Raw genomic sequence first — 17,871 nt, 5'->3', positions numbered from 1 at the left:
ATTAGTAAAGCAGAGTTTTGGCTTAAAATTAATCAATACTATCCCAGTTACTTAGTAATATACTAATAAACTTTTAGTAAAATCTATTTCGATTTGAACGCGTTTGTTCCTGCAAATGGGAGACAATGACACAATAATCTGACAACACTGTCTTTATTTTTTTCTTGATCCAATGTGCTATTGTTTTATTGAAGAATTACTGAGACAAAACACTCGAAGACAATTTTCACTGAAAACAATCATTTAATTGATATTCTTTCATTTACTTTATTATTTTATTTGTTTTGATTTATAATTACTAATATAAATGATCTTCGAAGTACAAAACGTGTACTAAGCATATCGTTAATGGATTTGTGCTGAAAATCTCTGGGTCAGATCTATACTGCACCAGTGGGTGAAATACATGCAGCCATATTTTTATATTTCAACAAAAGATTAATTAATTGTAACAAAAGTTGTTGCATGGTAGGTACACTTTAAGTCATTGCCAACAAATTTTATGTAATTCAAAAAGGATTGCAACACATTGTTTTAGTAGGAAAGACCATTTATTTATTCCTTTTTTGAATTGTCGTTCCTGCTATTAAATGCAGTTGCCAGTAACATTACATAAAACCTACATACATAAAAATAACTTTAAACACATTAAACTCGCAATGAGTAAGCAAACTCGTGGTCCGCGGTTCATTTCAGCTACATACCGTTACCACCCGCGTACGTGGTGTAACTGTTGTACGTGGATTATATCGAAACGGTAATGATAATCGGCGTATAATTACCACACCTACGAATAATCACTGTTTTCCGAACGATGTTAAAATTATTCAGCTTGTTCAAATATTAAAATTTATTGATTATATTTGTAAATGTGTTATTAAATTCTCTAAGGAATAATGAAAAGTTGTTAGAATAAATACATACTGTACTTAATTATCTACTTGGTTAACTGTGTCTTCGAATGAAACGAGTCATAATATAATTATGATCGAACTTCGCTTTATGAATTGCATTTGTTAGTGTATTATATTTGTATATGTAATTGTATTTTTTTAAAAACATAGTTGTCTGTACAGTAAACGAGGGGATCTCATAGCATTTTAAATAGTTAACTGATCATATGACATTTTTGATGGATTTCACGATCTGTGTAATCTCTAAAACATTTAATGAAACGCAAGATTTTAATTTCGATTTCATGAAATACTTTTACAATTACTAAGCAAACAAGATGAAAAAAATGGAATTCGGATGCTTCAAAGATAATATTTATCCATGAATATTCTCAGTTAAAAAATCATAAGCCTTGTTAATATCGAGACTAATTTGAAATTTCATCCCGATTTCGTTTTCAATTTCATTGAAATTGGTGATTCATTAATTACCAAAAAGGTCGAATAATGAAATCTTTAAAAAAAAACAGTATAAGATATTATTTAAGTAATTTATAAAAATACTTGTCATTTTTCGGGAAAGCTACGGTTCCTGTTAGATCATATTCCCAACTGAAAGCTAAAACTGGAATATGTAATAAAAACTAGTATTCGTTCAGTTGACGAAATTCGAAGATAATCATTATTGAAAATATGAGTAGACAAAATACCTAATAATATTATAATCTATGATTTTACTATAAAGGAAATATAACTCTTGTTATATTTTGTCCTATTTATAGATTTCTATAAATAAACAGTAAATGGTTCATTTATATGTGATATTATTAAACTCAAACTCAAATTTCTTTATTCAATGTAGAAGCATTACACTTACTTATTGATGGTCAAATTAAAACTACCACCGGTCCGGAAAAAGAACAACCCTGACCTGAGAAGAACCGGCGAAAGAAACTCAACTCTTTTTTTTGACAAGTTATATTTTTTTTTTTAAATAAAGCAATATTGTTTTTAAACAAAGATTATTATTATCGGTCTGCTTGTATACGTGCCAGTTATTGCGGTCCGCGGTTGATTTCAGCGACACGTTACCATTTGGTTTCGCGGGTAATTATTCCGAGCGAATTATCATTACCATTCGTGTATGTTTACAATATTTGTATGTTTTAATTGTGGTCGTCAGTTTAAACCTTTAGCTACACGTTCGGTCTACTTTATAGTTAAACACATAGCTATCCAAACTGACGACATCAAAGCGCGGTCCGTGTTCATTACAGTGTAATCACGGTATGAGTATGAATTTAAAAGTATGAAAGTATGAATTTGACAACATCACATACATTACTCTGATGCCAATGTAAGTAGCTAAAGCACTTGTGTTATGGATAATCAGAAGTAACGACGGTACCACAAACACCCAGACCCAAGACAACATAGAAAACTAATGATAATCTACATTGACTCGGCCGGCAGTCGAACCCGGGACCTCGGAGTGGCGTACCCATGACAACCGGTGTTCTTACCACTCGACCACGGAGGTCGAATCACAAAACTAAAGATTTGTTTTTTATAATAAAGAAATCTAGAATAGAGCTTTATTTAGGTCCATCTATTTATCAGATAATCGTTACTGTGTATAGCAGTGCTCAGTATTGTGTGTTCTCAATCGAAGGGTGAGTGAGTCAGTGTAACTGCAACCACTAGGGACATAACATCTTGGTTCCCATGGTTAGTGCTGCATGTAGGAAATGTTTAATATTTCGTACAGCGCCCGTCTATGATTGGTTCATACACCTACCAACAGGTGGCTTATTTTATCGTCCGCCTATGAAGTTACCTATGTAATTAAAAACAAAGGCTAAATTAATAATTTCCATATAGTCGTCAATTACTAAAAGTGATATAATTACGGAAGAACAAATAACATATTTTTATTACCTGATCCACAATACAAAATTCTACGGTCTAATAAAATGAAATAAAATACAATAAACTTATGATTATATTTAAGCTAGAATGAGCGGTGTCTAGATTAAAGATGTAATTTTTACTAAACCGTGAGTCTAGATTTGAACGCGACTACGAGCGAGCTGCCTAAGATTAAATTTTCAACTTTACAATTTCACCGTAAACTATTGCGCGAACTGAATACAAGACACAATACCGTATTTACTGAGATCTCGTTAGTAACATCGCCGTGGGCTGACCCCACCCCTCCCCTCACCGCCCGCCTGTCGCCTACGCATTGTAAAGGTTAAGGGCAAACTGCACTTGCATCCCATAGAACTGGAATCGCGCTCATCTGTTTTAATAAAACTCACGTTGCTGATATTGAAAATGTTTTCAATTTTTTTTTATTATTAATAAAACACGATCGAAGGACTTTCGTTTTACGAATTTTACAATGATTCGATTTGTTATGTATTATGTACATACGAGTCACGCTCACTTTTTATATAATATTTTATTTTTTTCATTGAATTCTACAAAAATCATCTTCATGAATATTTGTCTTAAATTTAATCTTATATAGGTTAAAGCTTGTGATTATTAATAATAATCGTCTTTTAAATAATTAGTAAACGACCACAGATGAAAAATCATAAAAAGTAATCATCGAAATTAATAACTCGATTGATTTTATTTTATTTGTTACTTAACTTTTTTATATAAATATTAAAAATATATTTATATAACAATTGCAATGAAATTCGATTATGTTTTGTATTTGTTGTGTTTACGTCTTGTAGATTGTTTTAGACCTCGCCGGCCACGAGGGAGAAGCCGGTGATTAAAGCGAGTGTACAACGTTGAAAGGTTCTCAATTAAACTGTACATTATTAAATTGCAAACTATATAACTGTATATTTCTTATTTAATCACAGCTACTTTTACCAATGGCTGTATTTAAGTTTATTTGATTTTAAAACTCATGGTCTTATTGACCGTTTATTTGAAACTGAAGGCGTTTCTCTCTGGGACTTCGGGAAGCATGTATAGGTAGCAGTGTTGGTTCATATTCGATAGAGTCGGCGTGAAAAGGAGTAGATCTGTATTCGACCACAGTTTGGTGACATGATCCCAGTTTTTCTAACGGATGTTAACCAACAACGATCAATCTCAACGTATATACAGAAGATAAATTATATTGTATAAGTATGTTCACAATACAAAAACAATAGTCTCCATTGATGATAGTCATCGTGTAGTGTTATTATTAATATATTAACAATTAAGATATGATTTACCAAAAAATATTCAAACTTCGAACACAAATCTTATGGTTTACGTGAACAACATAAATTGAACTAACCGTTTATAATATATGTAATTATACATACGAAGGAACTGAGAATATTATGCTTAAGATATTTCAAATTTGATTATATTTTCAAGCGAACGTAGGTAGATATATGTATCTGTAGGTATCACTTTTTGTATCCATGTTGTATATATAACCTTTATGCTGACCGAGTATATAGTGCCGAAATTCATTATTATTTATTTTATAAGGTAAGCGTCCTGCATATAGGAATATAAACCTTTAAAAATGAAGGCGATATTCTTTACTTGAGCAAAGTCGGGATGGGTAATAATATAATTTTCGTTTCATGGTATAGATATGTCTCCAATTAATTTTAGAAGAACACTATTTTATAATTTTAAATTCGCCACTACAATCTACTGAAGCTTAACTAAAATCGAACTTTAAAAAAAAGAATAATTTGGAATCTGAAGAACTTAATCATTATAATTTAATTTTATTCATTGTTATTAATATCTAAATCCCTGAATATATTTAAAAGTTATATTTTATGATTTTAATCGCAACAATAATTCTTAGCCAACAATTATGCAAGAAAAATATTTCACACACACTCTAAGCTAAATCTAATTTAGCTAAAAGAAAATATTTACTTACTATAATGGAAAATGCTGTTTAAAATCTTACTGTAACTGAAGACAGGGTGAAAAACGATCCGTCCGTCAACAACGCCGGCGTCGAATTACAAGCTTTTCCAATAGACTTACTATAACGGATAAGCTTCGGATTATCATAATAAAAAATATATACAAAATTGTATTTAAAACAATTTATGATTTTTGATTTTACCATAATTATTTATGCAATTTTTTTTATAACAACCTCATAATATTCTCATTTATCAAATTCAAGTGAGTTTCACTTTAAGTTACACTGTTGTTTCATGTAGTACATGTTGATTTTTTCTAACCCTATTATTACTGTTAACTTAATTTTGAGCACAGTGCAATTGTAAGTGAACTTCCCTAGTTTATTAATACACTAGCTGAGCCCGCGACATGGTGTGTGATTGAATTTAAAAAAAGTTATTGTTGTAGCCTAAGTTACTCCTTATTACACCAGTTATCTGCCAGTGAAAGTACCGCCAAAATTTGACCAATCGTTCCAGAGATTAACCGGATAAAATAGACATACAGACATAGTAGTATACAATACATATGTAGGTAATACAAAAATAAAATCATTGTGCTGTTAAGATAATCTCAAATTTAGTTATTTTAAGATCTATCATGTATTATTACACATATTTTCTATAATTTATATCCAATTTTAATAGAACGGTGCAAATAGAATAATAAAAAAACGATAATAAAAAACGAAAATAGAATAATAAATAATCTAGTTTTGATTACACTTACAAGCTCTTCCTAAATTATTTAAATAAACTGTTTTTTCAGGTTTATGACATCAAGAGGTCTTATCATATTTCAATTTTTCGGCATTAATGCAACAAAAACATATTTAAGTAGCTTTAATTTCATTTTCATTATATAAACAATTTTATTCGTGCTTACGAAAAGATCCACTGAAACATTAGGACTGTATATTTTAGAGACCAATGCGTAAGTAACCTAGGTGTTGTTGGTCTAAAATTTTCTCTAATCATATACAAGGATCATTAGTTAAAGGGTTCTTATCAACGCAGCATTGTAACTCGTTCGTTGATCACTTTAATCGACATACGCGCTCCTCGTGGCGCCTCGCAGTTCAACAGCCGGGCGATCGGTTTTTAATATTGCTATTTATAGGCGAATTCAAATAGGCACATATTGTTGGCACATCGTACGAACAACGCAGCTACTTTTTATTGCACTCATTATGCGTCGCGGCTTCAGATTGATATATGCTTATTTGAAAGTGCTTAAGTTCCTTCATTAGTTGGAAGACATACTTTTTCATGCGTCATTATATACAACTATGTATTGTATCATTTTATATAACTATATATTAGATACTAGTAATCGCTCGCGGTTCTCCCGCGTTTTAGGGTGTTGGGTGTTATTTGTTAGGCAAAAAAGTAGAGTACATCCTTTCTTGTAGTTCATGTTTTTTTTTTGTTATATATTGGCGGATGAGCATATGGGCCACCTGATGGTAAGTGGTCACCATCACTCATAGACAATGACGCTGTAAGAAATATTAACTATTCCTTACATCGTGCCACCAACCATGGAAACTAAAATTGGGCTCACTCACCCTTCAAACCGGAACACAACAATACTGAGTACTGTTATTTGGCGGTAAAATAACTGGTGAGTGGGTGGTACCTACCCAGACGGGCTTGCACAAAACCCTACCACCAAGTAAATTGCTTCTTATCAAATTTCATGAAATCCGGTTCAGCGGTTTGATCGTGAAAGAGAGACAGATAGACAGACATATAGAGTTATTTTCACATTTATAATATTAATATAGATTATTTACTTGTTTCCACTTGCAGTTACGTGCACGTGTGCGAGAGGGAGGTAGATGTGTACCCTTTGACCTTTTCTGTTTCCCTGACAATAAATTTCATACTGATCGTTTGACTAGTTGAGATGTGAACTCGTAACAAACACATAAACAGACAATCTTACTTTAGGACTTAACTCTAGATTATATCAAGCTTGCGTTGGAATGCCTCTTTAGATTTTGCCATCGACTATTATCCGATTCCACTCGCGTGCCATCTATGGAATGAATGTGTACAACTGTACTACTTATACATGTGTGTATGGTATAAATACGCACTATTTAATCATCACAACGTACCACCAAACATACAAGCACTCAGATAATAAGCGTAGTCAACTTGGTTGGAGTATCATCATAGAAAAATATTCAAATATCTATCACACTTTAATTATTACATAGTATAAAACAAAGTCGCTTACTGCTGTCTTTCCCTATGTATGCTTAGATCTTTAAGATTGTGCAACGGATTTTGAATTTTTTTTTTAAACAGATTGATTCGGTATTATTTTGTATGATACATGGACAATATAGTAATGAAACACTGATTATTTTAGAAGTTTCTATAATTATGTCGTAAATAAACAAATTTTCTAGAATAATTAGTATCAGTATTGCACCCGTGCGAAGCCGGGCGGGTTGCTAGTTGTGTATAATTCAAATTAGTCTTATATTAGATCTGTAAAACAAGTCAGAGCTGCATGAATATCTTAATATACATATAGGAACGCAAACGTCATGGTAAGTTAACCTCAGTCGACGAAGATAAAGATAACACGAATCTGAATATCGTTACAGTTTATAAATACATCTTAATAAACTGTTTGTTATTAATTATCTATAAACGTATCACGAGGTAATAAATAAGTAATAGGCCGTGAATATTTTCACTGGTTTAGCAATGGCTTCTGATTTAGCGATTTCTGGTTGCTTATTCCATCGAGATAGTTTTATGCGGTTCGGTACCTTACTAGTAACATATGTGGACATTTTTGGCAGAATATTAAGGCAGGAAAACCTCTCGATTTTCCATCAAATTTCACGTAAATTATTTACTGAGAATATTTATAACATTAACATTAAAACATTTTTTTACGTAAATAATATAAAGAAGAATAAATGATGTCGCTAAAATGAAAGTACTAAGTGTAGACATAGAGGGAAAGTGGACTCTTTACAAGAGGCCGCTCGTGTAGGATACAAGTAAAAGCCCGCATTTGAAATTGCTTTGAATGTCGAAGTATTCTTCCATATCAGATAGTTCTCCCAACCACATTCAAAGGGATAAAATATCTATTACTACAGTAAGGTATATATGTTTGCAACTGACCACGAAAGCAACGATTGCTTTTGCAACATGCAAAGGTTCAACCTCAAATCTGACCATGATTTACCGACCATTAGATATCCATGTACATCTGTTTATACTAAAACGATCGAGTAGAATATACGCTTTTAAATAATACACGTCAATACAAGATATTTTTATTTAGATTATTATTTTTGTTGTGAATTGAAGACTTGGATATTTTTCCTGAAGGGATTATTTATCACGGCGTTATCTCGCATCTCGCATTCATTTCTCATCTCATCTCACATTAGCAAGCAACATTATTATTATAAACTCTCGAAAAATTGTGTGATACCATCTGACGACCAAGTTTAACAACGGGCTGAAATCAAATAGAGCACGATTCCCCAGCTTCCTCTTACACTTCCCTCCTTTTTCCCTAAAAATCTACCACAGATTGCAGAAAATCAAGACACATGAAAAATATGAAAAAACCGTTTAAATTATTAATTAGTTTTATTTGTATAGCAACACCATAAACAAAAACACACTCTTAACCTACATCAAACACTAATAAATATACGTATTATATTTTTAGCGGCTCAATTACGTTAGCAAGATTCAAATTGCGTTTAATATTTGATTCACGAATTTTTTTTATAGAAATTAATACTCCTGAGAGTCAACATCAAATCAGAGAAATCTGTACGAGAATCTTTAGTAAGTAGACATCGAAAATGTGAAATTATGAGCGTAGAATACCGTTAACGGGTGCGGCGGCTATTCGCACGTGGACGGGGGCAAAGACCCCGTCGAATGGCCCACACAAGTCTACCACAAATTGCACTGATTGGCGTGAAGGCTGGAGAAAGTTATCTCGTCTAGTTTAAGGTTTTTATGAATTAATAAACAACGAAACCACGAGATTCATGCACGAATCGAAATTTAGAATGGATTCTATTTATAAAATATGGATCTGTTCAAAAATAGAACTCTGCAAAACATATTTGTGAAATAAATAATGCGAATTTTGTGCGATACAATAAAACAGTATAACGATTTAGCAGTTGCTATAATTATCAAATGTAAAAGTAAAGTAAGTAACAGCCTGTAAATTTCCCACTGCTGGGATAAGGCCTCCTCTTCCCTGAAGGTAAGGGTTTGGAACATATTCCACCACGCTGTTCCAATGCGGGTTGGTGGAATGCACATTCGGCATAATTTCGATGAAATTAGACACATGCAGGTTTCCTCGCGATGTTTTCCTTCACCGCCGAGCACGAGATGAATTATAAACACAAATTAAGCACATATATATATATATATAGTGGTGCTTGCCTGGACTTGAACTCGCAATCATCGGTTAAGATGCACGCGTTCTAACCACTGGGCCATCTCAGCTCAATAATCAAATAGCAGATGCAAATGTGTCAAATGAATTTAGTTATATATTAGAATACCTAAAACAAGGTAAGAAAAGTGTCTTAATTTTAGGCTTCGTATTGTACATCAACACAACAAAAATAACATTGGCACATGGCATAGTAATATAACAAGAAGATAGAAAAGCAACAATCAACAATTTTAAATAAATTTGTTTAAATATTCCTTCTTTTAATTATGAAGTAATTTTATTTATTTTTAAATACAATTACATAAGTTACATCGTTAGTATCTCGTTACTATAATTTGTTCTTTGTATGAAACCTAAGGGGAGAGAGCTTCGAGAACTGTATTGCCTAAGGGCCCATAATTAAGTGGCGTAATGCAGCCGTGATCATATCATTATTAATTGCAGACTATATCAGTGAGCGGTACACAACATATGAGATAATTTGGATTCAAGGAATCGAAATATAATAAATTACCCTTAAAATAAGAGTCGAGATGGACCAATGGTTAGAACGCGTGCATCTTAACCGATGATTGCGGGTTCAAACCCAGGCAAGCACCGCTGATTCATGTGCTTAATTTGTCTTTATAATTCATCTCGTACTCAGCGGCGAAGGAAAACATCGTGAGGAAACCTGCATGTGACAAATTCCATAGAAATTCTGCCACATGTGTATTCCATCAACCCAAGGAACCGCGTGGTGGAATATGTTCCAAACCTTCTCAAAGGGAGAGGAGGCCTTTAGCCCAGCAGTGGGAATTTACAGGCTGTTGTTGTACCCTTAAAGTCACAACAATCGAGTTCTTTATTAGTGATCGATCACTAAAGATAAATTTCGTCCGGACGTGGTCAGTCTAGACAAACAAAACCATCGATGTGTACAATTAAATGAATTCTTATAAAAGGGTCGCACGTCTCTTCACACTTGGAATGACCTTCGACAGTTATGAAAACGAACGTAGCTTGAAATTGAAAACAATTCGTACGAACAGAAAATATTAATAGCATTGTAAATGATATTTGTACCGCGTTGTGTTACCTACCTATTCACATTATTTTGTAAAATAATATATAAAAAGGAAAATACACACTTGTTTTATAAAATAAGATACAATAATAAATCGTTTTAATTATATTTTTTTTTCTGAAATCATCAACTATCAATTATATTATTAGATTAAAATATCTTTTAAAATTAATAGTTACAATTTTTGTCTATTAATCATTTGGTTTTTTATAATATTTGTTTGTATTATGAGAATGTGGATTGTATTTATTTTTGATCTTCAATATATGAAAAAATTAGGTATAATTTGTTTATAAAGTTTTCAACATTCGATTGATTTGTGTACCATGATATGACAGTGTTACCAGTGTGTTTAACCTAATTTTTAATTATTATTTTCTTTTATTTCTTATTAAGTACTTTTAACATATTATGTAAATATCTTTACCGTTTCAAAATTGTGGTACATTTTAAACAAAATATGACGAGCGTCGCTTAATCGCTTACACATTTTGTGTTGCCTTCAGTTTCGAATGAAGTAATTATTTCAATATACAAAAGCTTCAAACTGTACTCACAGTTTATACGAGTCGACTACTTAGTGAGGCTTTAGGCTCGAACATCGTAAAGCGATTGTCAAGTGTAACGTTCCAGCGGGACAACACTCCAGTCATGTTCTCAGTCTTAATTGAGGCGGGAACAGGCCAAAGTTGGCTGGCAGTGCTCATTAAGAACAACAAACAAGTGGCTAAGTACCGGAGGCAGTCCCGAAGGAAGTAATCGGCTTCCACAGGCAAACTCACTGTTAAAACACTGATTCACCTGAAAATGACATTCATGTTATGCTTATTCATTAAGTGTTCCCTTGGAGGTTCATTCAAACTCGTTCAACGTTAAAATGAAGCTAGTAAAACAGTGATTTGAATAGTTTCATATAAATACGTTTCGTGAGTAAGAATAAGAGAAATACGCTACACAATTTTCGGAATACAACTTTACACGTTCTAAAGTTAAATAAGGAATGAATGAAAGAAGTAAAAGGTTTTATATGATATACGAATATAGCCTAGAGGTGAAAACAAATTTAAAAATGGAATAAAAATAGAGGACGCAAGTTATCCGCCCCAAAAGAAACGAACGGATGGTAATTAAAATGTTTTAAAAATAATTTTGAAATATTCAGTAAGCGAAACCCTCTTACTAATTTGTTTGATAAATATTTTCTTTTATACTTCTTATACATTTTGGGTATTCACAAACTTTCTAAATAACTATATATAAATATGTTTCTAATATGAAGTATGAACAACGGGAAATTAAAAGGCTTGAAGATTAAAATATTACATCCGGAAAACACAAAAGACATCATTACAAAAACTGTGACGTAAACTTTAAACAAGAACTAACATAACCGAAATGAACATTTCCGTCATTCGAACCACTGAAAATGAGTCTTAAACATTTTGAGATAAGAATCACCGAATCAAAAAGCTTTTGAATTAAACAAGTAGTGGAAATCGCGTGGGCGAACATACAACTGTTATGAAAGAAATCTTTTCATCCCTCAACTAAGAATTCATGAGGAAAAGCCAGGGTTGATTTATGGTTACTATCTCTTGTTACGATATGCGCTTGGAAATTGTTTCCCGATATGCATAAATACATAGTCAAGGGGCAACTGATTATTCAACTTTCGCAGCCTTTTGACCTTCTTTTTAAAACCTCCTTCGAAATATACATAAAACAACATCAACTAATACATACTGTAGACTACTTTTTATACTATAACATATTAATTTTATTGAAACTGTAAAACTCTCTTCTAAATCCATATTATCCATATATTTTTTATACCTAACAACATGTTTCCTTGTTATTATTATAATATATAAGTTCAATAAGACTTATAAACGTGCATATTTAAGTTTACGGCATGTAACTTTGTCATTCTTAATTAAACCATATTAAATGTTTCGTTTTCATTAAATGTAATTTTTTACTAGCATTATATATTTTAAAAAATTCACAAGAATATAAAGTACGAGGCGTCCCACAAGGAATGAGTTGAGGCATCAGTGGGTACGATACTGAAAGTAACGTAGTACTTTCTAGCTACATCGTACCCGTCGCGGCATCGCATAGGGAGAATACTCCTTATGCAAACAAGGTTTATATCATAATACGCATAACTCTATTAGTTTTTACGGTACACACTATCTCCCAGACGTCATGATTTTTTCCGTCATATTGAACAACAATTTACGCAACTCCTTAATGAATTATACTCGTAAACTACCTTCGAGTAACTCACTAACTTAGATAAAACCATATGAAAATTTATTCAGCGTTTCGACAAGCAGAATGTACGTTAATATCGCATTTACTATGACGCAACAATTAATCAACAACGGCCTATATATTTGCCACTGCTAGGCTACGGCCTCCTCTTCCTTTTAAGAAGACTTGGAATACATTCCACCACGCTGTTCCAATACGGGTTGGTGGAATTCAAATGTGGCGGAATTTCTATGAAATTTGACACATGCAAGTGTCCTCACGATGTTTTCCTTCACCGCCGAGCACGTGATGAATTATAAACACAAATTAAGCACATGAATATTCAGTGGTGCTTGCCTGGGTTTAAACCCACAATCATCAATGCGTCTAACCACTGGGCCATCTCGGCTCTGCCCATATTACATCAGTTTTTATTAATTAACAACGCGGCTATTAAAGGAGGAATACGAGAAACGTTATATTCGCTTGAAGGTTCATAATCCGAGCAACAGTGAGATTATTTCATCAAATCGACGTCACGTTTATCCGTAACATTTACGTAGAACGTAATTACCTGAAATGAACGAAATTACTGAAGGTTACGCAAGTAACTCCTCTCGTCAGAGTTATAAACTGTGTCTTGGTATGTTTTAAAGTTGACTGACAAATTATTTAAATTCCGTCGAAGAATGTAAACCTCTTTTTACATTAACTCTTTTCTTGCTATTTCTTTTAATAGAATACGAGACTGTAGACGATAAAGCATTTGTATTTAAAAACAAAAATGTTTATCTTATTAATATATAATATAAATAATAAAACAAGTTTAATTAATAAGCTTATTGCTTAACTTTAAGTTTCTAATTTGTATTTGTATTGTTATTGCTTTGTTTTTTTCACTTTTTATCTTGATTATATTTAAATATTCTTGCTTTGCATGCTGTAGTCTTCTGTAATTATCAAAGGATCACACAACTTGTAACTCTTATATTGTTTTATTTTAAGAATATTTATTTAGTGTGTATATGTTGGAGACTCATAAATTCAATAAATAAATAAAACCTGTACTGTCCTGTACGGAATTTCTAAGTTATAAGTAGATAGTGATTTTAATATGATGGCTAGCGAAACTCCGCAGACGCTGTCCTGTTCGTTTATATATTACAATTTCCATGGCTATCAAATGATCAATGTAGAAGACAAAGTCCAACAAAATCATCGAACAAAGTAAAAATACTTATTGCAAACTTTCATGGTAATCGTTCAACTAGAATCGATTTTTATGTATTTATATTATATACTACTATATAAAGGTACTCCATGACTTGATCTAGCGATAGCATACATAGCGATATCGCTTTGAGTAATTCAATATATACTAGATACTTGTACAGTGTATCTTTTTTTTTACTTATCAAGTAAGTAAGGTGCCATCAATACACTAATAGTATTTGGCATATTTGTTATAGATCTTAAGGAACATAGAATTACAGTACGAAATACTGTATCAATAAATTAAAAAAAATTGAATAGTTAAAACTTTTTTTTAGTATTGATGTAAATATAAAATATACCTACGTGCTATAACGAGTGCTCAAGTGCGTACACTTCGTCTAACACGCTTCAAATTACCTCCCGAAGTGGTTGCATGCAGCGAAGTAATGCATGTTAATCCACCAACTTCACACTTCATGCTGAAAGCGCTCACTAGAACGTTAATAGTCCAACACTTTTGACGACTTCCAGTTTCTCTCGACTTGTATAATCGTGTGTTCATTAAGCGATAAGCGAAACATGGCTCCGTGGTTTTTAGACGACATTAGCGGCTGTCTGCTTTGCGGGTGTAATTATTATTGGCTATTACGAAATAATCTTTCGAGGTTAAGAATTAAAAATCATTAATAGGGATACATACAACTATTTTTTGACTTCATACTTTAAACGACAATAATAAAAAAAATTAACGATTTTGAGTAGTTAGAGTAGTACTGAGCTGAGATGGCCCAGTGGTTAGAACGCGTGCATCTTAACCGATGATTGCGAGTTCAAACCCAGGCAAGCACCATTATATATATATATGTGCTTAATTTGTGTTTATAATTCATCTCGTGCTCGGCGGTGAAGGAAAATATCGTGAGGAAACATACATGTGTCAAATTTCATCGAAATTCTGCCACATGTGCATTCCACCAACCCGCATTGGAACATATGTCCCAAACTCTCTCCTCAATAGGAGAGGAGGCCTTAGACGAGCAGTGGGAAATTTACGGGCTGTTACTTTTTTTTGAGCAGTTTATAATTAATTACAATTAAACTGATTTATAACAAATCAAAATTTGACAAGTGAGGCTTCTTCATAGAGTTCCATTTATCATAGGTGGTGTGACATCATTAAAACTAACATAGCGAATAGGAATTGGATAAAAGAAAATAAAATTAAATGAGTATGTATTGTCAAATTAACCATTTCATCTAAATATGAGTAATGGTGAACAATACGAAAGATTATTATCTCTATTATTATTATTCTATCGCTAAACAGCAATACTTATTATTCTTGTGTTCAGCAACAAGAGGCATAACATCTTATCTCCTAAGGTCGGAGCCGAATTGACTTACCAACAAATAACACACTTGTTCTTCCTACAATACTTGCAGATGCATGTACTATTATTAATTATATTTAATAACATTAATTATATTAAACAAAAGTATTCTTTGCTTTTTAATATAATGATTCAGATATTATTAGAAACCCGTGATCAAGAAATGTTAAATTTAACTTTTATAATTATTGATACAGAAATTTTCCCTACGATATTTTTTAGCAGGAAGGAAAACGATGTATATCTAGCTAGTTCCGTTATCTTACCGCCAAGAAATATTTTATTGGTGATCGGCCAGTGTGATCACAACCACAAAATCAATAACATCTTAAAAGCTGTCGAATAAGTAAAATTGATTTGTACCAGTCACTGTTTATGTGTCGAAAGAGGATAAATATTATCGCATGTCATCAGATGAACTATTTGCATGGATGCTATCCTAAATAAATATATATAAATACTATAAATATATTAAAAAATAACTCATTGATGACTGTTTAAATAAAAATCGTCCCATAAGTTGACCGTGTATGTCTTGACTCCAAATTAAAATAAAAAAAAATTCATTAGATGTTAAGTATAAAAAAAAATGTTTCCATAAAAATATTTCGAGAACAGATAAGAGTAATAAATGTATCAAATATCTTTCTTACTGTTCTTATTTACGATACAAATAAGTTTCATGATTTATTAATATAACATTAGAAAGGTATTAATAAAACTTATTTGACATAAAATGTATAAATTCAAAGAGATGATGCACGTAAATGTCCATATCTATAAACTCAAGGAAATACATTTGTAAAGACAAATATTTCATTCCTATCCATTTAATCATAAGTAATACAACAACAAAAATAAAAACATATTTCTTAAAAAGAAATATGTTAATGGATGTCTCGTTGATAATTCAGTAGTTTAACAGAAAGGTCCAGTGTGTCACGCTCCGCAGACCACGACATACACAGTCCATAAAGGGACATTACGCCGAGCTGGCACGCGTACTCGGCCGTCGTGAGATACGACCACGCAAACCAAACAATGTTAGTTATGCACCGGTTCACAATATCGTTTGAAATTTAACTAGCTATCATAACCCTTTATATTTAATCGTAAACTCTAGAATCGAAATAAATTGTTCATATATGTATGCATCCACCATATGTGTTGCATATGTGTAAAAGTGTAGCCTATTCATGTGACCTTTCAAAAATGCGGAGGCGTTTTAACCTTTTCTTATATAACATTTAACGATCCTTAAACGCCTACGATGCAACAGTACGTCACTGAAAATATAAACAATCAGTTCTGTAAAAACAAGTATAATTTTTATTAATAATCTCCAAAGTTTAAAGTAACAATTACTTGATCTGTAGTACAACTACGTTGTAGCGTATCGCTACAAGTGTTTATTTACCTAAGCATAAACACGTTCCACGGAACAAACAAGGCGCCAATAATTAGAATCTTACGTCATATCGTAATAACCGACGAGCAGTACAGAAATAAATTTCAGAGCTAGTGCGTAAAAGAGGCCGTAGGTTATACGGCGCTACGCTCTCGTAGCGGCAAACATATGTTTAGACCACGCGGGCGGCGATCGATACGCGGCTAGGCGGGCGGCATGCACTTACCGTGGTCATCTTGAAGTTTAACTTTCGCTGCAACACAGTCTCGAGGTGGAGAGCCATTTCTAATAGATTTCACGTACAGTCCAATATTAAAAGCGAAAAACCACTATAACATAGTTTAGTGCGACTACAATAAGTAATAAAATCGCGTAAGCCGTGCGTAGTGTATTTAGCGTGGCAGATCGCGTGTTCACACGGCCATTTTAACCGCCTGTCAAAACGTTCTCGTTTCCACCGCACGGCGCTACCGTCGGCAATCGTTACGACTGCGCGAGAATAGTCGACAGCCGGCCACCGGCAGCCGGCATCGAAGCACGGTGACGCTAAGAACGAACGATCAGCACAGATTTACCACCAGGAATAGATTTATAGCGAAACTTTTAATTAAGGCTAAGGATACCCTTGCTCGCAATTACATGTATTTTATGATATTACAAGACACTATTACGAAAAAAATACATTTAAATGCGTACAACGTATTTTGTCAGTTATATTCGAATGATAAGCGATACATAAGAAATATTTCTATTGAAAGTACATTTCATTCATTCAAAAAAATACCACAAACTCAACTGCTGAGGGATATTTAACAAATGAATATATAATTAAATAATAAATTCTATAATATACGTGTGTGATAAAAGAGAGCCAAAAATTGAATTAATGTTTAATATTAGAAAAACTTTATTATAATAAATTTTGATAATATATATACGCACTACGAACTTTTATGCACCTGAGTACAATCCGCTGTTAGATAGCTCGCGAAATACACTACATGAAACAAATTTAAAAGTCGAAAAACATGTTCCAAAGAGCTCTAAAATGGAACACTGAAAATAAAAGACAAAACAATATATCTTCATTAGCATTCCATCCAGATATCTACAGCAATAGTTACACACACACACACACACATACAGACGATAAGAGAAACAAATTATACAATATACATAGTCCCCGCAATATATTGCATTCCTATTTTAAAATATCTGAAT

The 17,871-nt window shown here is 32.6% G+C and overlaps 1 protein-coding gene across 4 annotated transcripts in view; it reads right to left on the bottom strand.

Moving 5' to 3' along the window:
* Window positions 1–17,056, bottom strand: part of LOC124534389 (protein alan shepard) — a 135,694-nt gene extending 118,638 nt beyond the window's left edge. The window contains exon 1 of one of the 4 annotated variants that reach the window (XM_047110240.1): window positions 16,877–17,056. In XM_047110240.1, coding sequence (XP_046966196.1) covers window positions 16,877–16,933 — 57 coding nt within the window. In that variant the 5' untranslated portion in view covers window positions 16,934–17,056. The remainder of the gene's footprint in view (window positions 1–16,876) is intronic. The other 3 variants (XM_047110237.1, XM_047110238.1, XM_047110239.1) reach the window with 3 other exon arrangements.
* Window positions 17,057–17,871: the final 815 nt, after the last annotated feature.

The sequence above is a fragment of the Vanessa cardui genome, chromosome 12, assembly GCF_905220365.1.
Source record: "Vanessa cardui chromosome 12, ilVanCard2.1, whole genome shotgun sequence".
Taxonomy (NCBI): domain Eukaryota; kingdom Metazoa; phylum Arthropoda; class Insecta; order Lepidoptera; family Nymphalidae; genus Vanessa; species Vanessa cardui.
Note: the sequence above shows the minus strand (reverse complement) of the source record. Positions and strands in the feature narration are given on the sequence as shown.